Source organism: Dinoponera quadriceps, unplaced genomic scaffold, assembly GCF_001313825.1.
Source record: "Dinoponera quadriceps isolate SergipeBrazil2010 unplaced genomic scaffold, ASM131382v1 scaffold153, whole genome shotgun sequence".
Lineage (NCBI taxonomy): Eukaryota > Metazoa > Arthropoda > Insecta > Hymenoptera > Formicidae > Dinoponera > Dinoponera quadriceps.
The window spans coordinates 269,753-296,287 of NW_014554275.1; the positions used below are offsets into that span (position 1 = coordinate 269,753).

The window sequence follows — 26,535 nt, forward strand, 5'->3', positions numbered from 1 at the left end:
TATCCAATGGCCATTTAGAAATATCCCGTTTAGACCAAATCACATTAGCGATTGGCGATTACTTCTCAACCAATCAGAGCAAAGCAGCCACCGATTAAGATTAGTGACTCACTTAATAAATGCCTTATCTTACAATTGTCAATCGCTAGTGTGATAAAAATAACCATAAACACGCGAATATTAATATTATACAGACTTGAAAAATCAATTATGATACGTATATTTTATCCTTCTAACTTGATTAAGAATAAATTTTCTAAAACCAAGTATTTCCAAAATACACTAAAAACACATTAAAAACACTTCTTTCTTTCTTCAGTACTACCTTCAGTATCTTGTTCGAATTTTCCAATCAAGATATGACACTAATTTAAATTCCGCTGTTTCTTGTACATGAATATAATTTTTTAAATATAGATATATCGTCTCGAGTAGACGCGCAATCGCGGTACGTGCGACTGCATCGTCGCGGAGGATAGGCGCGTTAGAAGGGACGAGCGCGCGGGAATTATTTAAAAATTTATTCAGCCTTTTCACACTTTGAAATAATTGACATAAGTGACAGTACACATTGAGTCTTACTATTTATTTTATCGGCATCTTATCAGTATAACAATTAGCTAAACTATATAAACCGTCACATGACATCGTACGATTCACGCCGGATGCGGCATCACGTTTCTCGTCCGAAAATATCTCTTGAGAATTTGCTCGATCAACCATTCATCTGACGGGTCACTGACGCCGCACGCGTTCACCGCGGATACAACGCGGTTCACGTAGAAGCCAAGGAAGAAGATTAAAACGCTGCACAATATTACACGCCATGACGTAACTATACCTCTTAGCCGAAGCGATTGTTGCGATGTTGCGCTGAAAGAAATGGTTGCGTTTACGGGAGGATTTTGGTAAACACTCGATGCAACTTTTCTCATTTAATAACATTCCCTCCGTTTGCTCGAATCTCTCGACCGAGATGTACGGATGCTAATTTATTTATCGGGAACGGGATCAAGATAAAGAGCGGAGAAGATGATTACCACGGTCTACAATCTCGACCGAGATCTTCCTCGTTGACGGAGAGGAGCTCGGAACAAGTTTCCTGCTTCGGACTCGTCGCAATCTCGTCGTCAATGATGGCACAGTTTATTATACTTTGGCTGTTGGATTGGCTTAACCGTAACATGTTGTTGTTCTCCTCCCTCGAGCTACGTCGGGACTCGGCGTGCTCGAAAATACCCCGTAACTCGCCGATGCTGCTTGAACTGCTGCTTGACAATGACTTTGAGTTATCAGTTGGCATTCGCGTTTTTAGCCAGATAGTACAATGTCTGAGATATGTCTCAAAGGCATCTCACGATGACATAACTTGAAAAACAAAAGAGAACGTCATCTCTTACGATGACTTCTAAAAGACGTCTAAACACAAGTAGAATTAGATAATTTAGAGAAAAGAAAATATCATATAGATATATAATATATATAATGTATATAATTAAATATAAATAATTTACAAAATAGAGAATGTATTAGATAGAATAAAGAATTGGAAGGATATTTCAGGATTAGATATACAATGAAATTTTCCCAAGATCTGTGAGACGACTTTTGGACATTTATGCCGTTTGGATATGTATTAGGGGTGCCCGTAAATAATCAAGTATTTACAAGACTCTTACTCTTATCAGTTTCTACACAAGCCGTGCATTTAGGTACCCCTAATACTTAGACATTTACATTGAAAGCAACGATAATGATACTAACTCGGTGCGGCCCAGCCTCTCGTTTTCCCACTTCGAGGTTTCGTAGCTGAGAGACGGCCTCCTCAGAGTCACGCGTCCGGAAACGGAATTTCGTTGTCTCACAGTGTCCTGCATTGAGCACAAGAACAGAGAGATATAGAGACAACGTAAAGAGAGCAAAAGGGGAAGTAGTGGGTGAGCAAGCTGTGCTAAGCATCATCAGGTATTAATTAGGCGCAAAACGCACAACACCCCCGCTTCGATTCGCACCGAAGCACCGAAGCTGCGGAAGCGGAGACTCAAAGCTAAGACGATAAAAGTGAACAGGACAAATTGCCTTTATCACATCCTGTGTACTGCCCATCGGTCGAGACATTGTCGCAATGCTAGCTCTCCTTCTAGCCATCTAGAAAGAAAAAAATATCGACGGAGAAACGCACTGATTAATCCGAGAGAAAGACGAGGTGGAGAAGAAAGATTAGTCTGAAGCAAGCCGAGTGAGTGAGTGAGTGAGTGAGTGAGTGAGTGAGTGAGTGAGTGAGTGAAAGTATACGATAATTATTACAAAATTTGAAGTAAGCCCAGTGAGTGAGTGGATGAGTGAGTGTGTAAACGAGTGAATGAGTGAGTGATGAGGCCGAATCGAACGCGAATTTCTTGCAAAATCGTGCACAACAGTACAATATCGACGAAGCGACGTGGAGTACAACGTGGAATTGTGTGATGCGACGGGGAGAAGTCAACGGGGAAAGCGATTAAACGTGAATTCTCTCAATATTTTCGAACCATCATACGATTATTGGCGGGTGTACCGCTCCTGTATCGGATCCGGGGCAGATCGTCGCCGAGCTCGCCGGAAATTTCCTCTATCACTATGTTGTTCTCTATGAGGATTTGTCTGGAAATGAACAGCGCACACCGTCACTGACATTGTCGTTGTTCATTCAAGTCACGGAAACGGGAAGAATATTTCAACTCGGCACGTCCTCTCGCGTACAAACAACAGTCATCTCAGATTACGATTAACTGTCGAGAACGAGGAGTGTAAAATCTTCACAAATGTAGGGTCGAAGACGCGTTTGTGTGTGACGTTACATCGTGAAAGCCACCAGGTACCACGGTGGCCTCGAAAGCTGAATGGAAGTCGAACGCGAACAAGAGGGTAAGGTGATAAATCTGACCCTCACTTGGTCTCGGCGACATTGGCGACCAGCTTCTCGCACCTGGACTGCAGCAGCTGCAGGTATCTATCGGCCACGAAAACCGCCCTAGAGACCCTATGCTCCTGGTGCATGGCGCCTAGAGTCTCGGCCGCGCAGGACACTCGGTGCGCGCACCGCGCGACCATGTCCAGCTGGTGCCTGACCCTCTCCACCCTCTCCACGGATTCCCTGTCCGTGCATAGTGGCGCAAGTTCCTGACGTTACGCAAAATTCAATCCCTTCAACGAACCGTGCGAGTACGACTACGAAAAAGCTTAGAATCGCCAACTCTCTCTCTTTCGCGCATGGACAAAATCCAGGCGCAAGTTACAAGTTTTAACGAACGTTTCACGCGTTCCAAGTTCGCAAATATTCAACAATTATAATCAGCGACAAGGTATTATTATTATTATTATTATTTGTCACTGTTCTCGCTTGCCTGAATGTCCTGCTGCATCTTCTGCACCTCGCAGGCAAGATTCCTCTCCGATTGGTCACGTTGCCGGAGCGATACCTCCATCCTTCGCGACAGGGTCAGTCGGTCCGTACACAGGCACAGGGAGAACGCCGTATATCTCTTCTGTAATCGAGGGTTCCGCGATAAGTAACCGGTTAACATGAGTTGATTCTTGGACAGAGAGAGTAAGTTCAGTTACCTGCAGCTCGAATTCGCTCAGATTTTCCCTGAAAATCAAATCATTGCACAATCAAAGGAATCATACGGGAGAAAGTCATATTTCATATCAGGGTTGGGTAATAACTAGTTAATCAGTTAAAAGTTAAAAAGTTAATAACTTTTGATTTAAACTAGTTACTTAAAACGCAGTAACTTCAATTTATTTCCCTTTTTTTTTGTTCGAATTAAAATAACTCATTAGTATTAAAATCTCTATTTACAATAGAAAAATTAAAAAAATATCAGCAATATTTTATTCATCTCTTTTCTTTTTGTATAGAATCCTGAATCACAAAATAGTCGATATTTTTTTATAATAGATTCCCAGTAAACATCAACTAACAGTAACATTACAACAATGTTACAATTTTCCACTCAACAATGTGAATGCAATGTAACTTTTCGTACAATTGCATTGTTGAACGGGCAATTAGTGTAACGTTACCGTTATTCGATGTTCACTGGGTATTCAAATGGTTTCCACTCACCTGCTACTGAACTCCGAATCCGGTAAGTTGGCTATTCCAGATTCCTGCAGATGAACGCTCGTGAGACTCGGGAAGGATTTGAGTTGATCATCTGTTTGAATCAGAGGCGCAGTTCGGGGTCCGTCGTGTCGCCTGCAACGGCATAATGTTCGGCCGTTGTTGTTATCGTTTTCACCCTCTGAAAGTGATCTCCTCACCAGCAAACGTCGCTGCAACAGCAAACGGAATATAACGTTTCTTGTAATCCTAATACTAGGAGAGACACGATACGAATGTTTTCAGAGAACACAGAATCTAAAATCGGGACATAAGACGTCTCAAAGATATCTTGAAGACATCTTATGTCCCAGTTTTAGGTTTTGTACTAAGTTATCTCGGAAATGTGATTTGTGTTCGGTCCCGTTCATTTCTGTTCATTCATTTGTGAACACTCCCTCTTCTCAACACAGTTTTCGGTGAACCTATATATTGGGTCTGAATAATTATAGAGGACAAATATTATGGGCGAAGAAGAAAAAAAATCTCGTTGTAAATTAGCCCGCGGAGGCGACTTGGAGCATCGTGAGAGGAAATGCGCGCGAGCGCAGTCGCTGCGCTTGTTGTTTGACCGCCGCCGATTAACAATCACTGCATATGTAAGATTAGGGGAGTTCGTAACGATAAGGACAACCGTAGCTGGCACAGATCGCGCTTCCAGTGGTAACATGACCTTCGTTCTTACGGATCGCAGGCGTTATCGCGCTCGGATAAATGCTATCGGAGAGGAACGAGAATGCAACAAAAAAAAGAAGACCGCATGCCATAACACCCGTGTTACAGTATTACAAGCGCTTTTCCATTGCATAAATAATATCGTAAAATAATATCGAGATAAAATTACAAAGTTATGTAGATACGTCAGAGGCAAAGCAAAGTCCGCACACGTGTCCGCACAACGTGTGGTCATTCGACTCAGCTAAGTTTGTGTCGAGAAGTGCGCGAGCTTTCAATGCTTGTGTTCAGTGGAAAAAGCAGCTTTAATTAGTCGCATCGCAGACTGCACATTTTTCGATGGCGATATTAAGGGCTCTTACATGCATTTCTTACATGTAACTGTCCTTGTTTGATAACGATTTGTTCAAAAGCGAGAAAACACATGCCGAGAAATCTTGCGTTATATGTTCAAATAAAAAGATATAATCACAAAATAACATTTGTGATCAATTGAGCACACTTGTAAAATTTTATGCTACAACTATCTTAATAAGTGTTTTATGACTGTTCCTTCCGATTGGTACATTCTTCTGGATTCTTTGGAGAAGATTTAAAAGGATACTCGAGTCACAGGCAATAATCACAAGGCGTTTCCCTTACAAAAGAAGCATCAGTGGCTGTGAGTACGAGCGAAACTATTGAGCAACAATAATTTATCATTGGCCAACATATCAGCCAGCCAGTAATACTTTTTTTGTAAGGGTTACTAAGCTGCTTTTTCTGTTGAATACATGCATTGATCTTTCTTGTCTTTCTTCATCGTTAAGACTTCGTGCGCACCGACGACTGATTAATCACTGTCTATAAATATATCATTAAGCGAAGAGAGAAAGAGAGAACGGTGGATTTTGGAAAGTGAGAATTTCGACAGTCGCCGCGGCCTTGCCCCCGGTTTTCTACTAATATCTGTCGAATGTTTACGTGGCACCTCTAACGCAAATATTATTTCTCGTATCAAACGAGATAGACCGCCGGATGTAGACGGGGCACGTGCGTTTGACTCTACCCGCGTACTTCGATATAATATTTATAACTCCGTGGTATTCTGGCGAAATATCTTGTGTTAGAGAGGAGCCCACGGTTATGCCACGCAGGAGTTTTCGCGAGAGAATTCGCGAAGGTATCATTATTGAGACGTTGCGCTTCGACGAACAACGAAAATTCATGCGAACATAACTGTACGATCGATGAGCCCTAATGTTATTTGCCGAGAGAAAAATAAGAGAAGAATAAAATACAACATACGCACAGTGTGTGTGTATGATTCTCTCGTTTTTACTATCGCATAGCTACACCGTAGGCAACATGGCTCTGTTGAGAACAAAAAACCGGTAGGAAATCCATATAAGAATTCCATGTGGAATCCCATGATCCCCCCAGGAGATTTAGGCCAAGAATTCAGGTTCTACGTAACAATCCATGTAAATTCCTACACAGAGAAAAAGCTTCTTCGGATTTAGTACATGCATTTGTTTGACTTGGGTTTGTTTAATATAAACAATATAATTTAATATCAGATATTATTTTGTTCGAGTAAAAATGTTGTTTCAGTAGAGTAAATCGCGTTGTTTGATAGAAAAAAAAAGAAACAGTATTATTTAGAGGAACTATTTCGTGTTTTCTCAATAAAAAATATTTATTTTATTATGTATGAAATATCGTCCCACTGAAACAAAAAGAGTTCTTTAACATTTTTCCAACAGTGTTACTTCTTTCAGATAATTTATTGCTTATGACAATAAATGTAATGTGGATGAAAATACAAAAGAAGTATGTTATTTGACGTAAAGATATTTATATTTATTTATTGTTTGAGAAACCAACAATCCCATGTGTTAAATCAAACATTCGTTTGTTTGCTCTATTCCAAGAGACAAATTTGTTTTCAATTAAAGAAATTTCATTAAATCCAAAGAAATCTTTGTTTCTGTGTATACGGATTTTGAATTTTGAATTTCCCACATGAGTTCCTTTGGATTCCCATTGGTTTCCACGGGAATCTACCTGGTTTTTTTTTCAACAGGTGGTCGACTAATTTAGTGTGGTAATGACGGGTAAGTCGCAAGGCACCGGCGCATACATAAAAGTGTCGCGAGCTGACGTATAAGGCAGAGATTCACGAGCGACCTTGTCGTGAAATTTTTCGTTACACATCTGTGATTAATATAATTAATTACAATCGGAAAAAAGTTCGTGTGGAGCTACGCCGGCAAGACGGGAGAAATAATCAAGAATATGATTTTAATCAAGGCTCTTTGATTAAAATCAAACGGTATAAAAAATCGGGACAATAAGAGTCGATCGCGGATTCAATTTGCGTATATTTGTAATACTGGCGTAAGGCATGAACTATTGCCACCTTGAAATATGAGTAATGAAGAAAATTTATCCAACAGAAATTACATCGATATACCAACCGCCTTGAACACCTTCTGAGAAATGACGATTTTCTTCATTTCCATCTGGTTGTTGATAAAACACTTCTTTTTCGGAGATATTCAAAAGGAGTACTAGTTGTCCAGTAAACACCAATTAACAGTAATATCAGTGTTGTAATTTCTCTCTCAACAATATAATTAAAGTACAATATAGTATCTCGGTAAGCAAGAAATCATTAACACATTATTTACAATGATATTTTATAACATGTAACGTTTTCACATATGTAGTTTTTAATGTTACACATAACGTCATTGTTAGTAATACTTGGCCTAACCTTTAAAAGTAATTTTTAATTTAATATCTCTACACTATGACTTTAATATTTCGGAATATTATATTATCAAGTAACAGTTTTGCATTTATAAATTATATGTCAAATGTTTATAAAATCCATACGAATTGTTACCAAATTCTTTTTTCAGCGTATAATAACAATTACATTGTTGAGTGGGAAATTGTAACATTGTTGTAACGTTGCTGTTAGTTGGTGTTTACCGGATATTGTACTTTCACTCTGTGTATTGCACACGCAGGTACAGATTATTGCTTTAATATCAGTCTTAACGAACGTTTAAAAATCAATCAAATCACCCCACCGTTCGCGAAGTCTTCGAAGCTCGTTAACGCTCGCCGCAAAATAAAACTATATATAGCAAGCGGTTTGTAGTCGAAGAGGCGCGGAAATAGACGCGATTAAATGCAAATGATCGCGGGAAGACGTCCCGGTGTGTTTCCACGGTAAATATACGGCTTGGTTGGCCGAGGACCGGTGAATCGGCAGGCGCGAAGTAAGGATGAGGCTCTGCGGATGACAAATTAATTAGCACTCGCGGCGTGCACGCGAGAGAGAGACATCGCGTGCGCGTTAAAAATAATACACGGGGGACCTTTCGGGAGCTTAGCTATTTTGAGCGTCGCGCTGAACGAGATACACACCCTCCTTGCTTGTTCGTGCGCCACTATGTAAACACGAGTACAATTGGGGGAGAGGAAGGGGAGAGCGCACTATTTTTCGCCAGAGATAAGCCCGAGAGAGCCGCATGTTATTAATTAACGAATTGCGATACGGAATCTCGATGACCACTCGCTGCTGAACGTTGGACAACGAAATGCGTGTACACGAGTAATTAGTGTCAATTGACCGCAAATTTATCGGCCGTCCGCCGATTGTCCCCCTTAACGCCGCAATTATCGATAGCGGCGGTCTTAATTGCGCGGCACATGATTAACGGACTCGGATTCTGACGAGCCATCCTCGCACGTTGCACCTCGCGCGTTTCTGCAAAGCGAAGTATCAACCCAATTGCTCCCGTGCGATTGACGGCTCGTTGACACTCGAGCCGCTCAAGCGCGCCAGCGCTGTCCCATCCGATTCAATTTGTTCCGAAGGCGCTGCCAGCTAAATCGATCCTCGCTTTTCCCATTTCGTGCGCGCGAGATGCTTCCGAAAGACATCGTCTATTAATTATAAACGAGCTCGCGGCTGTCGGAAAGCCACTCGTCCCGATTACCAGTTTGATCCGCGTGCTGAACTACCAAGTGTTCATTATTCAATATTGATACCTTCTTATCATGCCTAAGGATCAAAATTCTTGCATGTAAATATATTCTTGGAAAACTCGCCCTGGAATAGTTAATAGTGGTTAATAGTAAACCATTGTTATCTATACTAGAGAAAAGTGTTTGGTATTTGCAACTATAATATCGATAAAATTGTAACCAATCGGATAATTTTTGTCACAAGTGTTGCTGTAGTATTAGTATTGGTATTAGTAACTATAGTATTCGTATTATAGTTACTATTAGTATTAGCAAATAATATATTCATATTGCTACTACTTTTTTGTTCGAACGATGAGTAAATAATCGGTGCCAAAGATAATTATAATTTAATAACATTAATTTTTTTTTCTCGCTGTATCTATCCATCTTATAGTTTTAAAAGTTCGAAAAAACCGGTTTTTTCTACTTTTACGCGGACTATTTTTCGATTTCTCCGCCAGAGGTGGAGAAATTCATTTAAAAAAATTTACGTGTGTCCGGTTGAAATCTGTTACATATTATTTTTTTTCCATAAAAAGATTATTGCGTGCACTTAACTGAAGTTAAATGAAGTTAATGTGTCGTATGTTAAACAATAATAACAACAATAATAAATTTTATATTCAAAGAATTATACAATCAAATACATTGTGAGGACAAATATATGTTATATATAATATAATATTATCGAGTGCACGTAATTAAAAAAAATCCGTGTTAATGAGAAGTAACTACTAGGTGACCCATATAAAGTCTTACAGATTAATGTTTTGAAAGAAATGCATTATTATATCTGAAAAAAAGTCTCAGACAAAGGTTGTAAGATTTCGTGGAAGATATAAAGTGGTAATATTATTATATTATTATATTATTAAACAATTTTTTTTAACATTATTTCAAAGTCAACTTTAATTTTGTTAATGGAGTCAGACGTCTTTTTTAACATAAATTTACCGTTCACAATTAAAGATAAAAGGAAAAATAGGAATTTTATCAAAAATAAGATTATATATATTTAATTTTCTGGATTACATGATACATGAAAGCCATTAAAAACTATCCAACATATCATTTAAGTAACAAGAAATCATTTTTCGCAAAAATCGGTTTTTTCTTGTTTCTTTCTGGCGATTAAAAAACCGGTATTTTTCAAATTATAATTTATCTACCTACCTATTTATCTGTCTATCTATCTGTCTATCTCTTTATTCATGTATTCACCAACCTGTCGTCTCTCCTGCTTCGCATCGAACAGGTTCCTGTCGCGCGCTTCCCGTCGCGCCTTCCCATCGCTCTGTACCACGTTCTCGCCTAGCATCTTCTTCATCGGTGAGCCGACCAACGGCAGCGCGGCGTTGGCAGTCTGGTCAGCCTCGCTCGCTCCCATCGTAACTCTCCCGTCGACGCAACGGTCACTAGGCTTCGCCGATTCGCATTCGCTGTCTTCGCCGGCCGAGGTATCCTCGCGACTCGACATTTGGCTGTCGACTGACGGCTCGACGCGCGTCGGTTGATCGCCGACGTCTCTCCGCACACTCGCCGTCCCAGAGTGGGGATTCTCTGGATCTGCGATCTCCGCTGAATCTGCGTGAGAAAATGCAATCGCTGAGTTAACGAAAAGGGACAATTTCTGCGAGATTTCAACGATGCTGAACGAACGATAAGCGCCGTTAATGCGTCATCAGTGATTACATTTACATGGCAACCTGATCACCTGTAATCTACCAAACGAAGAAATTTAACGGGTTTTTTAGAAGCAAAGCATGGATCTCTTGGTATCATTAGATATATTAATATTGTCAAAATTAATATATATATATTGAAGGATATAATGCTTGAATGTGTTACCCTATATTCGAAATATTCTCTGGTCTGCGTACACAAAATATTGTGGAAAAATTACCGCAAAATTTTGTAATACTGGATCATAACGGAATAATGGTTAAAATTATGATGTATCTTGTAATCTGTAGTGATGTATATCATTTGTGGTATTTTCGATAGTAATTTCGGCATAATATCCAACATTACAAACTTTTGTAATAATATTTACCACAATATTTCCCCCGTGTACACGGAGAATTTTTAAAACTTCTAAAACATATCCCTTATTTTTAATTAGTATATATTTACATAATAACATAACAAACATATATTTATATATATTTATATAATTCTCCGATTGACCTAACTATGGAAATTGATATTTTGTTTTATATTTACACTAAGGTCCATGTTCCAAACTGTCTTTCATCGATAAAAGAGAATTCAGAATACGGGCTTAAGAGTTGCGTAAAATATTCAACCTCAGCTGAGAGCCGAACCTGGACCTCCCCAACCGGACGGGACCTGGCCGTATCAATACTACTCGTAATCTACTTCAGCATGACTAGCGTAAAACCAATGTGATAAATCTCAATATTGCAACCATTAATGTTACATATCATACAATATAGTTATAACTTAATTACCCAGATAGCCGAACCTGCAGAAGCAGATTTCGCGCAGTATCTGCTGTAAATTTTATCGGCATCACAGAGATATTATTAAATTCAAAGAAATCTTTTTCTCTGAATATGATAACAGAAACGGGCATAAATCGGTTTTAGGCTGCCGCGTAGTCAGCGTCTCCAATTGGTATCACACCTCGACAATAAATGCGCAATAACGCGTTCACGCGATTTTTTGTCGTTCACGTGTCATCCAACTGATATCGGCTACTGAGCGTCATGCAAGATGCGTCAACGATTTAATTGAGAACGATCGGCTCTGACTGATGTATCAATCAAACTAGATCCGAAGACTTACCGATTCGATTATGCGGAATCGAGCGAACCGACGTCGAGAGGTCCCGGGCAGACGTTTTGCATTTGTCTATGACAAACGTCGAAGACGAGTGTACGGAAGCGATATCGTCGTCCTTCTCGCATCTATCGCCGTCGACGAGGGTGGAGAATGAGCTTGACGCATCCCAGCCGGAAGAATTCGTGATGGTAGGAGCACGGTCTCTCGTGTTTTTAGCGTCGACGGTTTCGCTTGGCCCGACTTCTCGCGTAAGTTTCAGCCGCGTGGGCGCTAAGTAAATCTTTCTCGGTACCGGTTGTACAATCGGGTTCGCTTCGTCGTCCGGCGGGTCGTCCGAGAATTGCTTCTGGGGCGAGCAGCTGTTCGAGGAATCGCTGTCGTTCCTCGCGCTGCGGTAAGAGTGACTAAACAGATACCTAGGCGCGTCGTTTTGCGTGCGATCGTTCCTGAGATCGCCGGTCTTCTTCTCGCCGTCCCGTACGGGAGAACTGCTCGGCGACCGTCTCACCTCCAGACACGGCGCGTCTTGATCGTCCTCGTTCGGCTCCCGCACCTCCACCACGTCGAACGACCGATAATAGACTGAGAACTTCCTGCGAGGACTTGTGAGAGGGCTCGTAACGGTCACTTCCGGCGCTTGTAAGTTCTTCGTGCTCGTTTCTTCCTCCGGTGTAACCTCCAATGTTTTTGAATCCATTCGCAGGGCACTCGATACCTTCGGCATTTCGCCCGGCGGACGTGACGTCTCCTCGGTGTGCGGCGGACTCTCTCGGATGTCGGGAACGTTACGAGTTGACCTCGCCTCGTTAAATTCCGCGGATTTCCCGCAGATGTTCACCCGTGTCAGACCGTCGCCGCTCGCAGCGTCATCGAGGGAATTCCACCGAGAACTTTGGTAACTGGACGCTTGCTTTGCGTTTTCCTCCACGCCCGGCGAAGAAACCTCTTGTGAATTCGACGGCAACGTGTATACCGACCTGTACCTGAACACGCGAATTCATTCGTTCAAGATTACAGCGATCTAATTGTCATTAACTCTTGGTCGAGCGAGTTATAACGTAGCAAATAAAGTTGTAAAAGTACCAATACCTGGACACATACCTAACTCTGGACATTTTTGTTGTTTTGGTCTTTAAGTATGAATATTTAAATTTTCAACATAGAATATATATACATATATTGAAAATATAGAATCATTTAACTTTAGAGGCCCAGATATATAAAAAAATAAAGCAAAATAGGAAGAAACGTTCCGGACAAAAGTTGCGGATTTGGAAAAGAATATAAGTTGATAACATTAACTTCATTGTCAATAATTCAAGGTCGTTTCAAGGTAACCTACATTTCTTTTCTAAGCGGAATCGTGTAGTTATTTTTAACACAAATCGATTTCTCTGTTCATTCTGGGTATAAAAATATTAGGGTGAGATCATCGAAAAGCGAATACTTTTCGAGATATTTTACTTTCTGATATTTTTCAGTACAAGATAGGAAATATCTCATAAAATAATCCTCCTTCAATCCTACAACTTTTGTCTAAACTATTTTTCGGTCAATTACTTCGTTTCCGAGATGTTCTATTATTTCCACACTTTTGGTAAACTCTGTAGAAATTTTAAAATAAGTAACATTTATTCGCAGTATATATTTTTCTGAGTATGTTAAAACAAATAAATGTTACATGAGTATATCATGATTAAAGAACAAAACGAATTTTTGCACTTAAAATCCTCGTATTTCTTTTAAAAACTCCTATTTCCATTGAAAATAATATCAGTTCTTACGGTCTCTTGTTTCTTGTGAAAATAATGTAAAAATGTCCAGAGGCATTAAATTTCACATACGACAAAAGTACGAATTCCATTTAATAAACAAGAGAAGTTAAATAAAATAAAGGTTAACAGACTCATTTACACGAGGAATATTTCATGTCTCACGTACACGTTTTTTTCTTCATAACAATCATTTCACGGCAATTTTGAGCCGATCATATTGCATAATGTACGAGAATTTTACGTAATTCGACCTTGGATTCCCGGATGCTGCGAGATCTTTGTACACAACGGGCGAGTTGATGGTCTGCTCAATAATCCTGTCCAATTCCTCGACGAGGGGATCGATGACTTCGATGATATTGCGATCTAAGACGACATTCGCATTCTCTCGTATAACTTTCAGAAATGGGTCGTCTACGTTATCGCTCACGTCCTGCGAAGCTGTCGACCGCAGATTCGTATCCGGTTTTAGACACTGGTAGCTAAAATGTCGGTTAATGAAGATGAAAATAAAAAAAAAAAAAAAGAGAAGGACCGAAGAGAAAAGGCAAACGAGGCACTTTACATAATCAGCGGCTTAAGTAATCGACTGTATCAATCGGCAGGATCCATTGAGCGAATTCGAAATGGTGATCATCTTTATTCTCTCCGCGTTTATGTAATAACGAAGTTAGACACAGTCGTTGATCGGACTACCGACGGGAAATAACAACGACGACGCATTTTCACAGTCCTCGTGCGGAAACTCATCGCCTCGAAGTTCAAACTTATCACTTGCCGTTCCGCGTTCCGTGATTCGTCCACGTTGTCTTCGGGCAACGGGGTCAATCTTGATGATAAACAATTTGCGGAGATCACAAATACGACTAATTAGAATCCACTGTCGTATGTGCGCATTGATTCAGCGCGGTGATCATGCCGTTAAAGTGACAAATCAAACTGTCCTTGCGACGCGCGGTTAATGTCAGATGCGTGTCACCGCATCTATGGCACCTACATGTCTGTGTTTCATCGTTGCCATTCGAGGTTTTAATTGCTGCTCATTGCTCCATATTAGGCGGAGACTCGCATAAATTAATCGAGATGACTGCCAAATGCTGCCGTACTCCTCAATCGGAGAAACTCATCTTCGAGGGGACTTTCGGAATTTTCTATTAACGCGACCGATCACACCCGAAATCAAATCAAATATCAATATTGTTGAAGATTTAGATCGCGTCTGGGAAAACACCGTTTAATGTTTAAAGACGATTTTATAGATTTTACTCGGTAAATTTTCTCGCGATAAAAACTGGAGCATTGCTTTTTTATTAATGCGACCGATCACGCCGTTAAAATAAAATATCAAAACTGCACGAAGCAATGTTAAGTGAAGAACGACTTCATATCGCAGTAAATGTTGTCGCGATAAAATTTTTTGACTATAAGATCTTTTGTTAACGCGATCGATCGTGCCAATAGAATTTAATATCAACACCGTTTCAGGTTCAAAAGATCACGTCTAGAAATATACTGTTTAACGAAAGATTTTACGGATTTTACTTAAATTTTCTCGCAACAAAAACTGTTTATTTCCGATTTCAGAATCCTTTATTAACGCGATCGATCATGTGATTGTTTAAAACGAAATATCAAAATAAAACTGTTCAAAGTTTAGAACCGCGTCTTAGAATACACACTGTGTTCAACGATTTTACGTTTCAGTATAAGTTTTGTCCCGATTGAAATTTTTAACTTCAGGATTTCTTATTGACGCGATTGATCGTGCTAACGAAATAAAATGTCGGAACCTTTCGAGATTAAAAACTGCGTGTCTGAGAATATACATTATTTAATAATGATAAGAAATGACTTTACATCGCTAAATTTCAAACTTGAAACGCGATGATTTTTCCCGCAATGAAAGTTTTTTCGTTCGAACGGAAAATCTACGTTTCCTTTGCGTGCGCGAGACCGTTTGAGACACTACACGCAGGCTCTCTCGAGGTGCGACACGCGCGACAACGAGACTCGCAACGAACTGATTGCACCCGCCCGGTGAATCGAGGTTCCCCTGGCAGTGCTGCCCGTCTCCGTCGCGCTCCGGGTGATCTCCGGGATATATTTCGACGGGCATACGCGACACCGAAGTGGCGGTCGCGTTGCGATCCGTAAAAAGTACGCGACACGGCATCATTTTCCTGAAACGCTGCACATTATCGTATTTTTATATTCCTCGGCAGAGAGAGAGAGAGAGAGAGAGAGAGAGAGAGAGAGAGAGAGAGAGAGAGAGAGAGCGTTGTGCGCGCGAGAGAAAAAGGAACGAAGTGCTTGCAAAACTGTTACTTCTCAACATATCCATATCTGGTGCATCGATTCCAAGCCTCGACCTACTACTCGACCTACCACCCGTTGTGGATGTCTTTTTCTTTCTCTCTCTCTCCCTCTCTCGCTCGCGCGCAAAAAAGTCAATCGAGCAATTGTAATTTATGATAAAAAAAACTCGTATCCGCGACTTCCGCGTTGAATAAACGCGATAAGCGCGCATAATCTTAACGTTCTTTTTCAGATCAGTTGTAATTCAAGTCGGACACTCCTCGAGCAAAAGTCGACGTTCCGATGTGGAGGAGAGAGAGAAAGACTTTCTGAATTTCTTCGGGTGGAGCAAAAAATCACAATAATGTCAATGTGACATATCAAAAAGACGAGGAAGTGATCGAAAAGTGAATTCTTATAGTTGATTTCTCGTTATTTTTGCGCCATTGTGATTTTTCGCTTTATCTGGGATAAACCTTTTCGAATTTATAAGAATTTATAAGAATCAGATCGGCTATAATTTAAGTTGGACATTCCTCGAATAAGAGCTTGAAAAGTAACCTCAGGTTTAAGTTTTTCTGAAAACTGCTGTCCGTCATGTTTTCAGATATGACCGCCATTTTTAAAAGCGAGTAAAGGTAAAATATTGACAACCTTGAACTACTGACATATAGGGGTAATATACTACGGTAATAAATAATTGACAGAAAATGAAAATTTTTTTTTTAAATTGTCGAATAATCAGAACATTCATTATTGCACTATTTAAGATGGATCAACCCCTGAAGTAAACGTTCTCGAACTTCCAAGGAAATTTACGAGAGGACGAAGCTGAGAAGGTTGCCCGGACAAATCGCGGGGATCGACCGGCGAATATTTCGGTTGCGATGCGTGAGCGAGAGGGAACGAGCGGATTGGTAATCATGATTTAAGAAGACGAGATTCGGGGCGACCCGGTTATTTTTGCGCGGAGTATCATTCGAGGGCGCTGCTGCGGTACAGGCGGGGGTAACAGCTGTAGGACAGAGCTGCTATTTTTATGGGGAACCCTGAGAGGAAGAAAGAGAAAGAAAGAAAAAAAGAAAGAAAGAAAAAAAGAAAGAAAGAAAGAAAGAAAGAAAGAAAGAAAGAAAGAGAGAGAGAGAGAGAGAGAGAGAGAGAGAGAATGTGCGAAACATGTACTGCCCCGCTGTCATGCTTGACCCTGATCCGAATATTCGCGAGAACGGTAACTCGCCTCTTGGATGTTGACCAGATGAAGTTTCTCCGTTTATTTCTCCGATTATATCTCACAATTATCGCGCCGGTTATCGACGCGTTTCGGTCTTCGTAAAAATCTAAGAGCACAAACTCTTTAAAACTCTCTCTCGCGCGCGCAACAAGGCCTTCCACACGTTGCCTGCGCGCGTGAAAAATAGTATTCGACCGGCGATCCCCTCTTTTTCCAGGAATTAATTAATTAATCATCTTCGGGCGGTGTGTTTGCACGAGTACACCGGCGAGCGCGGTGGAACTTCGCACATGGTCGCGCAAGTGTCCGTGCTATTGTTCCAAGCTATTGACGGGACTCGTTAGACTTACGCGCGTGTTAGCATGCCAGCCCGGAAACTCGTAATGCCAAATTGTCCCGTGCTCCCGGCCGCGTAGTCTGTGTAGTCGGCTCGAAGCTGCGTGCCTGAATTTTTGCTGCTTCTGCCACTCGTTATCTTCTCGGTCACCTGCACGAGTACAAGCTGGCGTTAGTTGGTCCAAGATGCGTCCGGATAAGAGGTCGCGGACGGGCAAAAAAGTATCGCGAGATCGGCGAGCGTGCACGCGTGTCATTGTCATGAAAATAGACGCTCGTCGCCCACGGCTGTTCTCTTATGATAATGCGCCAGGCGTCTGTCGAGATAGCCTTTCGCAAGTCGCGCTCTTATCGACCCGCCGGGACGAGTTCGATGAAAAAGAATAGTCCGAAATGAAAACGCCATGGCACACAACTAACCGCGCGCAACAGGAAAGCCACTTTGCGTTTCAAGGCCTCGATATTGCGTATCCCGGTATCTTCCGTGTGCGGCAAGTCGAGCCGGGGTCCGTCTGTCGATGTCGCGGTGAAGTTTTCTATCACTCTGGAAATTAATTGCAGAGACAAGTCGTGAGCGAGAATCGATTGGGGAAGTCGGACGGGAAGATTCATCGGACCGATAACGAGATAACGACCTGTCTAGCTGTTCTAACGTCGCGGAGATCACGGTATCATAATAGTCCAGTTCTTCCTCCAATTCTAGCCTGCACGAGCTCCTGCTACTGCATTCGGCTGTAAAGCCCTGAAACAAGCGATTCGAAACACGGAGGCACCTGTTAAAACGAGCCCGACAACTCGTTCTCCAAGTTGAAATTTTACACCGGAAGAAGAAAGTGCTACATTCTGATAAATGTAATTATTTTACTTGGATAAAGTATTATTTGAATATGTAGCACTTTTTTTTTCAGTGTGCTACATTCAAATAATATTTACTTAATCCAACTTAAATAATTACTTCGATACTCTTTGACAAATATTTATTACTTTTGAATGTACATAGTAAAAAATATTTTGTGTCTGTGTTAAAATAGGCCTTTGCTGTTAACATTTTTGTGTTATATTTTTAACATGTCAATGTGTTAAATTAACGTATTGTGTTTATGTTATCTCAACATTTTGTATTGTGTCGAGATTCAATATGTGCAAATTTAAAATAACACATTTTATACTTCAGTATCGATTGACAAATTAATTTTATGAAAACTTCTGTCACAATATTTATGTTACTTCTCAACGTATTCAATTGTGTTAAATTGACCAAATTTTGAGTGGACCGTTTGGAACGTGAAATGTGTGAAAATTTTTGCTGTGTAACACTTTTTTCTTTCGGCGCAAAGACGAAATAAATTATCGCTTGTAATTAAGTTATAAAAGAGCGTTTTACTGAGATGAACGTTTTTCTACTTACGGAAGCTTGCAGCTCCGCGTACAATGAATTTTCCAGCGACATCTGCTCCAATTTATAAGGTGTGCTATGCGGATAACATCCATCCGCGATCGGAATCGACGACTGTAAGAATTGCAAATATCCTGTCGATTATTACTAGGAAAATCTTGCCGTGTAATTCGAAAACGAAAACGTCTCTATAATATTAATGATTGTGACAATTTACTCTTTCTCCCTGAAATGCCGACCATGATTGCAATTCCATGTTTTCATCCGCCAGTTGACGATTCTTCTCGCGCAGATGCTGCAACATATCGCTTTCGCTGCATCACTGTGATTTATATTTCGTGCGCGAAATTGATTCTGTACAATGTTTGAGCTTACACAAATGGTGTATTCGTATGATTCCTTCATACTGCTGTTCGTGTCTTGCAATTCAGCTATCGTGACTTTTAACTTCTCGCATTCCTCTTCCTTTTCGCAGAACTCCTCCTGCAATCTAGCGACTTGCTTTATACAGTCCCTTTTCTCCTTACTGATCTTTTCCATTTCTTCCTTTAGAGGTTGTATTGCTTGTATCTATATTAAATTTATAAATAAAATAAGAGTAAAAAAATTGTGCAACGTACAAGTTTCTGCACAATTCAAAAATCGATAGAGAATTATACAAATATACTCAGAAATTAGTTGATAATAAAATGGTTTGTACATAGAGAAAAAGTTTCTTTGGATTTAATAATGCGTGTTTGACTTTGACTTGTTTAATATAAATATAATTTAATATCAAATATCATTTTGTTTGAATAAAAATGAATCTACTAGAATAAATTACTTATTATTCGAGAGAAATACAGTATGGTTTAGAAAAAATAATATTTTGTTTCTAATAAAAAAAATTATTCCATTATATATTAAATACTGTTTCACTGAAATAAAAAGTTCTTTAATATTATTCTAACATAGTGTCACTTCTTTCAAATAATTTATTGCTTGGGGCAACCATCGTAACATTTGGATAAAAAGAAATATGTTATTTGATGTAAAGATATTTATTGGTTGAGAAACTAAGCAGTCCTGTTTGTTGAATCAAATATTCGTTTGTTTGCTTCGTTCTAAGAGACAAATTTGTTTTAATTAAAGAAATTTTATCATAACCCAAAGATATCCTTTTCTCTGTGTGCAAAAATAAAAGTTCGACGTTATCTCATCGTCGCTAATGCAAACATATAAATTTACAACCGATAAAGAAAATTTACATAAAAAATTTACATAAACATGATTAAAATGTAAATTTATATGAAGAAGTAAATGATTAATTGCACATCTTGCGAAGCAATAACAAGTAACTGACCATACCTCGATCTCCGCGGCTTCCAACTGCTTTGACAAGCTCTCGTATTTCTTTGTAGATTTCTGATACGCGGAAATGTAGCTCTTCTCATTCCTCGTCATCTCATCTAATTTATCTTTCTGCTCGTCATTCTCCCTTTCAAGTTGCTGATATTTCTTCGTGTAACGATCCCTACATCGATAAAGTGCGCAATTGCTCGTGAACGGATCTCGGATTTGTCGGCAAATATGTAGTTTAAACGTTTCTCATGCCGAGCACGCGAGGAATACGTACAGCTGATTCTCGAGATTTTTGCATTGCCGCTCGAGATTTGCAATTAATTCCTCGGCCCGTGTGAGCTCTTCCCGCAGGATAATGTTCTCTTCGTCGAATTTCCGAAGTCTCATACGGAGTTCGACTTCCGCGATATCTTTTTCTATGTCCGTCTTCATCGAGTCCATTGTCGTCGCGTCGTTCGTGCTTCTACAATTTGCATACATTACGTTACCTGTTGCAGCCGCTACGTTGTCGATACGTTGATACGCGATATGTGAATCGGCGCGCCATGGAAAAACGACTATCGCGAAATAATCGAGAGAACAAAGGATCAACTTGATTTTACCCTATCATCTGCATAAAAACTCGCCGCTTTATATCTCCTTACATTGTGTATGCGCAGGATATACCTGGTACGCGTAATTATCAAGAGCTATCGAGAGCAATGAATATTTATTGAGCTTGAGTGAATTACGATCAAATTAACTTATCACACTGTGAATTATGTAGAAAAAAAGGGGTGATTACGTGTTACTCTGTGCATTTATCAAGTTCCCAAGTCCAACAAAGTGAAGTAAATCAGAAGTAGAGCGGGGCAAACACCCAAATGAAACAGAAAATCACGATACATCAAAATGGCATCAAAGTGACGAGAAAATGATCGAATCATGATCGAAAAGTGAATTACAGTCGTTTTAACGTCATCGTAATTTTCTCCCAGTAAGCATTAATTAAGAGTAACATCAAATGTTATAATTTTCCACTTCCAACAATGAAAATTCAATATAACGCGTGTGTCATACAAGGTCGGATAAGTTAATTATTATCTTTAACTAAAAGTTAAAAGTTAATGGCCTATTAAATTATTAAAGTTAAAAGTTAATTATGCGAAGCCATGTATATATCCATGTATATGCTCTTATGCAATATTAACATTTTAATTGTAGATTAAATTTATGCTGAACAAAGATAGTCTGTTTTGTCCTCAGGATTCCATACGAAAAAAGAACACTCGCAAAGGGACGAAAAAAATTCTACTAGAATCACTTTTTATTTTTCTTACTTTATGTTGTAAGCAGCCCGCAATGATTTTAATATTAATGAATTATTTCAACATGTATAAAGATTTATGTGCACTTTAAATTAATTAATTAAAAGTCAACTCATTTCAAATTGACCGAGTTAAATTAAAGATATTAACTTTTGAATTCTTCAACTTGACTTTCAACTGCATAACTACAATGAACACCAACTAACAGTAACATAAAATCAACATCATAATTTCCCACTCAACAACGTAACTGTTATATAATACATGCGTTGTATTGCATTTACATTGTCGAACGGGAAATTATAACACTGATGTTACATTACTATTAGTTGACGTTTACCGGTCGTTATTACCTAACCCTGGTGTTATGTAACAGTTACATTACTGAATGGGAAATTATAACACTGGCGTTACGTTACTGATAGTTGATGTTTATTCAGTCGTTATACCTGGGCAAGAGCCGAATGCTGGTTTTGGTGCTCAGGTTAGTCGATCTATGCACCAAAGGCAGCGTTTGGTTCTTATTAGCCCCGCTTACTTCTTCGTTCACTTCTCTACAGTCTCGTGTTCCAATTTAATAAAGCGGAACAAGCGCGACGCGAACAAGTGCGCAGCTCACGGAGGAGACGGAAGGAAAGGCAACCACGCGAGCGCCGAGGCGGACGTCCACGTATGAAGACAATCCTCGCTGCACGTTGCGTCGCGAATTCGCCACTTACTTCTTGTCCCGATCACAAATCATAATCGGCTCGGCGTCGTGGACTCGCGTGCACCGTCGCTATCATGGAGCGTGCAGATACAGCGCGTTGACGAGCTCCCCGAGGAGAAGCCCGGAAACTCACGTTTATCTTACCAACTTGCATTTGTTTACGTCGATAATCGAGCCGTTGGATTCGCTACAAGCCGCACGAACGCTCCGCGGCGTACACGTCGCCACGAGGGGTACGACAATCGCGGAGTAACTAATAACCGGGGGCCGTTCTTTTTCGTTTTTTCTCTCTCTCTTTCCCTCACTCTCTTCCCCTGTCAACAGCCGCGAGCGAGAACGAGCTGAGTGCGCTGCGTTAATGGAACCACCACCAGACATGGGCGAGCAGTTACTGAACACCAGCGAATTGCATAAGAGGGCATATCGCACCGATTTCCAGTTGCCACACGTTCGTGTCGCTCGACCGCGAGTAACACCTGTGTGTCGGCTTCGCTCCGAGTGAGCCCGTGCGCGGGTTTGCGCGCGCACGTGTGATCCAATTGAGATCGGCGCGAAGAGAAGTCGGCGACACTTTAATGGAAGTGCGCGGGACCGTCGCGCCTCGAATTACCCGCGAGTGTATACACACACACCATACACACGCACGCGTAAGCGGACTGTTTGCCGAGCAAACGGTCCTTTCATCGGTTCTCGGGCGACGCCGCGCGTCGATGGAAATCGCACGAGCGATTTCACACACAGGTATTGCCTCTCACGGATCGTCTCTCTCTCGCCGTACGGCAGGAACGACGACGACGAGGAGGAAGTGCGCGATCTCCGGCCGCGTACTTTCGCGGGAGCTACAGCCGTGGCTCAGCCGCAATGTGCCGCTGCTTATCGCAGTTGCGGATAATACGTAAGCGAATAATGACATGTACGCGATCGGCCGGGCGGTGTGTGCACGTACATATGATATACACACGTACACATACATACACAGGTACATACATCTATATACGCGTTAACGAGCGTGCACGTGGCCCCGGATACATAACGGCGGGGCACGTGTTGTTCCTGCAAAATTTAACAAGCCGTACACCTCGCCCGCCCTCCTGCGGCTCGCTCTATACACATCGAAGTCGGCAGCGAAGAAAGTAAGCTGACTCGCGAGAATGTTATTGCGTACGCGTATCTGCGCGAGAGTATACGTGTGTGTGCGCGCGTATCGCGCTGCGGGATAGCGGATAAATTTTCATTCTCTTAATGAAAGGATGATCGGACAAATAGAGCTGCGATAAAATCGGCCGAATTGCGCTACTCAGGCATTGTTCGCGGTAACGCTGCGCCACACACGTCGAACGGACGAAAAATGAATGCCGTGTCTGTCGCCGTTGGCTTTTGTAAATAGAACGTCGCGCGGCCGCTTAGAGGAGATGACTGTGTTCGGTAGAATGTTTATTTCACAACTGTCGGGAATATTCCGTACTGAGGTTGGGTTGTAGATCTAAAAGAATGATCCAATCTCAGGTCGGAAAATTCCCAAACAGTTGCGAGATAAACGTTTTTCTAAAGGTAGTCAATAATTAATTAATTGTTGAGGGACCATAAAGAGCTCGGTTTATACACACAATTTTTCAATATATAAATAAACAAATACATATATATATATATATAATATATATATATATATGTGTGTGTGTGTGTGTGTGTGTGTGTGTGTAAAAATATCAAACATTTCAGTCGATCTTAATCTTTGACAATCACGAGTTAATTAATCTTCGCCTTAATAGCACTAATAAATCTGTGCGTGGCTCTTTATGGCCTCAACAATTTATTAATTTTCCTAGTTGTAACGAGCCTGTATATGTGTACTTATTGTTTGTGGTTACAATGATTTGCTCGAACGACTTTACGGATCATGCCGATCGTAAACCGCGAGAGTCTACCTCGCGGTGCGAACCTCCAATCAATTTCTCTAGGCACCCGGCTATACTCGCCGAGCGTCTGAAGTTGCTTTGCTCGTTGCGGAGTTGCCTGGCGTTCCGTGTGCTGAATTTACAGTTCAGTGCTTTCCACAGTGCTACATTGTCGTCCACGCGACGCGTAGTCGCGTCGATTTTCTCGCGGTTTATCGCACGCCGTTCGTTCTCGAAAAAGATCCGGCCGATCGAGAATCGTCAATACGTGTGTTTTTCTCTTCCCTTTACCGCCGCGTATCTCTGTAGCAAAAGCCACAGTTTTTAAAGCCATCCGAATAACGACAAGCTCGGTTCCACGAGTGCAGAGCCGGCCAATGCGCCGCCTCAGAGCGCGATAATTGCGGTAATTTCTCAGCTATGATACGTTACGACGCTATAATCGCCACGCACTACGTTGTAACATGTGCGATTCCGTGCATTTTTTTTGCATTTAAAACTCCGCTGCATACTTGTAGAGTTCTCTCTCTATATTGTTGTTGTCCTGCGTCTGAGTCTGTAACACCTTGGCGATCCAGCATTTCGTCGCCTCCTTGAATTGTCGCAAATTCACACGGTCATTTGTCGAAACATTAGTCAGACACTTCCACAATTCTAATATGTGTTCGATCCTGTCGATCAAGTAGAGTCGCAATGTAGGTTTTCCTTCTCGTGAGGATTAAGAGACATGCGGTGGTAGACGTTGTCGTGCAAGCATCGCCGAGAAACCCGCGCGATTTTCGACCAATAATGCATCGACAGTGCGAGATATAAATAAAAAGTAAGTGATTATTCAGTTTAGGGGAATCACTTCTAATGGCTTTGACCTTGAAATTTGTGATCTGTTCTTTTTGGATAAACTGACTATATTAGTTCAAGGAAGGTACGTACACTAAAACGTGAGAATCTCGTACGTACGCTTTATACGCTTCAACGTGTATGTAAATTTCTTTCAACTAGTGCAGCTAGTTCAGCTAAAAAGAATAGACCAACGTTGTCAGGGCTATTGTCTTGAGTAACATTCAAAAGTTTTTGGCCGTCGGTCATTGTTTATAGAAAAGTTATAAACAAAATAAGTGTCATAAATACGATGTTTCTTGATATTGTATATGTATATTAACCCATTTGCATCATAAGCTCATACATGCGCGGAATTTTCCTAGCCATCACCGAAGCGCAGATATGCGCGCTAGTGTTTTGTGCATCATAGCCACAGCACATATGCACGCAGTTAGTGAAGAGTGATGACTGCAAACGGATTAAAGTATTTCTCCGGGTAAAGACAAAAAATTTGGATAAAAATGAAGGGTTGTGATTCTAATAGTAATGAAGAAGTAATTAGGCCTACAAAACGTAGACGTATTATTGCGATAATCTTCTGAAAATGACAATAGTGATAGTGATCAAAGTGTAAGTGATTGAATGGGAAGAAAAAAATGATTAACTTAAATTGCATAAATTTATATCTGTTAGTAGTGTATATAAGGATATTACAAATTTTACTAGAGAGAACGTTTATGGATTATTTCTTGGATAGAAAATTCTCGAACACATTGAAATGGAAACTAATCGATTTGATAAAAACGATCAGAGTTTCACAGAAATTTCTGTAGAGGAATTGAAAGTTTATTTTGCACTGATGATATTGATATTTTTGGTCCTAAAATCTACAAAGTTATTGGAGCACGAACAAAAGTATTGAAATACCGTACATCAGAACAGTGATGTCCCGAAATAAGTTTATGTCAATTTCAAGAAATTTGCACTTTGCAAATAATGCAAATTCTGTGTACGCCATTTTGTTTTTCGTTTCTTATGCATTTTGAAACATTTCTATCTTTATACAACAAAAAAATATTTTGGTGATATGGGCCAATTTTCCACCTTTTCGAATGATGCAAATGAGTTAAAAAATAAACAGTGTAGGGAAATTTTTACGAAGAACCGAAGCGTGTAAGTAGAGCAGTACACATATATACGCGGGAGAGGGGCTTCGCCCCTTCTCTTTGTTAAAAATTAAAAATTAACCTAACCTTTTTGTTTCATTAATAAATCAGTTTATCATAATGTGTTAAATCTGTTGAGTGATAAATAAAATTCTCTTAAAATTCATATGTCTATTGGCATTTTTAAAATACTACATTAATTATATAATATCGAAAATGTGATATTTGTCAAGGAAATAAAGGGATGAGGTTAGGTTAATTGTTACAAAGGGGAGGGATGAAGCCATAAACGTGCACAATTTTATTTATATACTTCGATTCTGCGTAAACTCCCTCAATTATTTATTTTTTAATGCATACAGTGTCAGAAAATATCGTATTATTTGAGAAACTTCTCTTGTTAATCATTTTTTGATAAACAATGATCGACGGCTAAAACCTATATTTACCTAGAACTATAATTTCAACAGTACATAGTCAAGGCCATTGGAGCCGACTCCCCTAAATTGAATAATTGCCAATAAAAGAAAAATAATAAAAAAAAAAAGAAACGCGTACACGCAAGTTGAGTCGCGGCGCTCATCGATTGCCCGTCCTTGTATCGATCCATGGATG

General features: G+C 40.4%; 1 protein-coding gene across 7 annotated transcripts; it reads right to left on the bottom strand.

Annotated features, from left to right (window-relative positions):
* Positions 1-506: 506 nt before the first annotated feature.
* On the bottom strand, positions 507-22,195 carry LOC106741772. 7 transcript variants are annotated; one of them, XM_014614083.1, is made up of 21 exons: positions 22,051-22,168; positions 20,299-20,487; positions 20,031-20,196; positions 19,059-19,253; positions 18,901-18,978; positions 18,696-18,797; positions 17,923-18,029; positions 17,708-17,831; positions 17,302-17,438; positions 13,677-13,907; positions 11,654-12,633; positions 10,071-10,429; positions 4,109-4,317; positions 3,601-3,628; positions 3,384-3,524; positions 2,930-3,159; positions 2,529-2,640; positions 2,080-2,148; positions 1,765-1,871; positions 1,041-1,268; positions 507-873 (listed from the first exon to the last, which is right to left on the bottom strand). In XM_014614083.1, exons 1-21 carry the CDS (start codon positions 22,071-22,073, stop codon positions 657-659), a joined length of 4,032 nt encoding a protein of 1,343 aa, XP_014469569.1. In that variant the 5' UTR covers positions 22,074-22,168; the 3' UTR covers positions 507-656. The 7 variants fall into 7 exon arrangements, 6 of the variants coding, with proteins under 6 accessions (XP_014469569.1, XP_014469577.1, XP_014469586.1 ...); XM_014614091.1 differs by lacking the exon at positions 2,080-2,148 and having other exon boundaries at positions 22,051-22,169; XM_014614100.1 differs by lacking the exon at positions 13,677-13,907 and having other exon boundaries at positions 22,051-22,167.
* Between the last annotated feature and the right edge of the window lie 4,340 nt (positions 22,196-26,535).

What these genes read in the sequence shown, in the direction of transcription:
- LOC106741772 (XM_014614083.1), bottom strand. Translation starts at nt 22,073, where the DNA reads ATGATTTGTGATCGGGACAAGAA. An exon ending in AAAAATCTCGAGAATCAGCT is followed by an intron (nt 20,197 to 20,298) that starts GTACGTATTCCT and finishes TTATCGATGTAG; the next exon opens with GGATCGTTACACGAAGAAAT. An exon ending in TGGAAGCCGCGGAGATCGAG is followed by an intron (nt 19,254 to 20,030) that starts GTATGGTCAGTT and finishes AATTTAATATAG; the next exon opens with ATACAAGCAATACAACCTCT.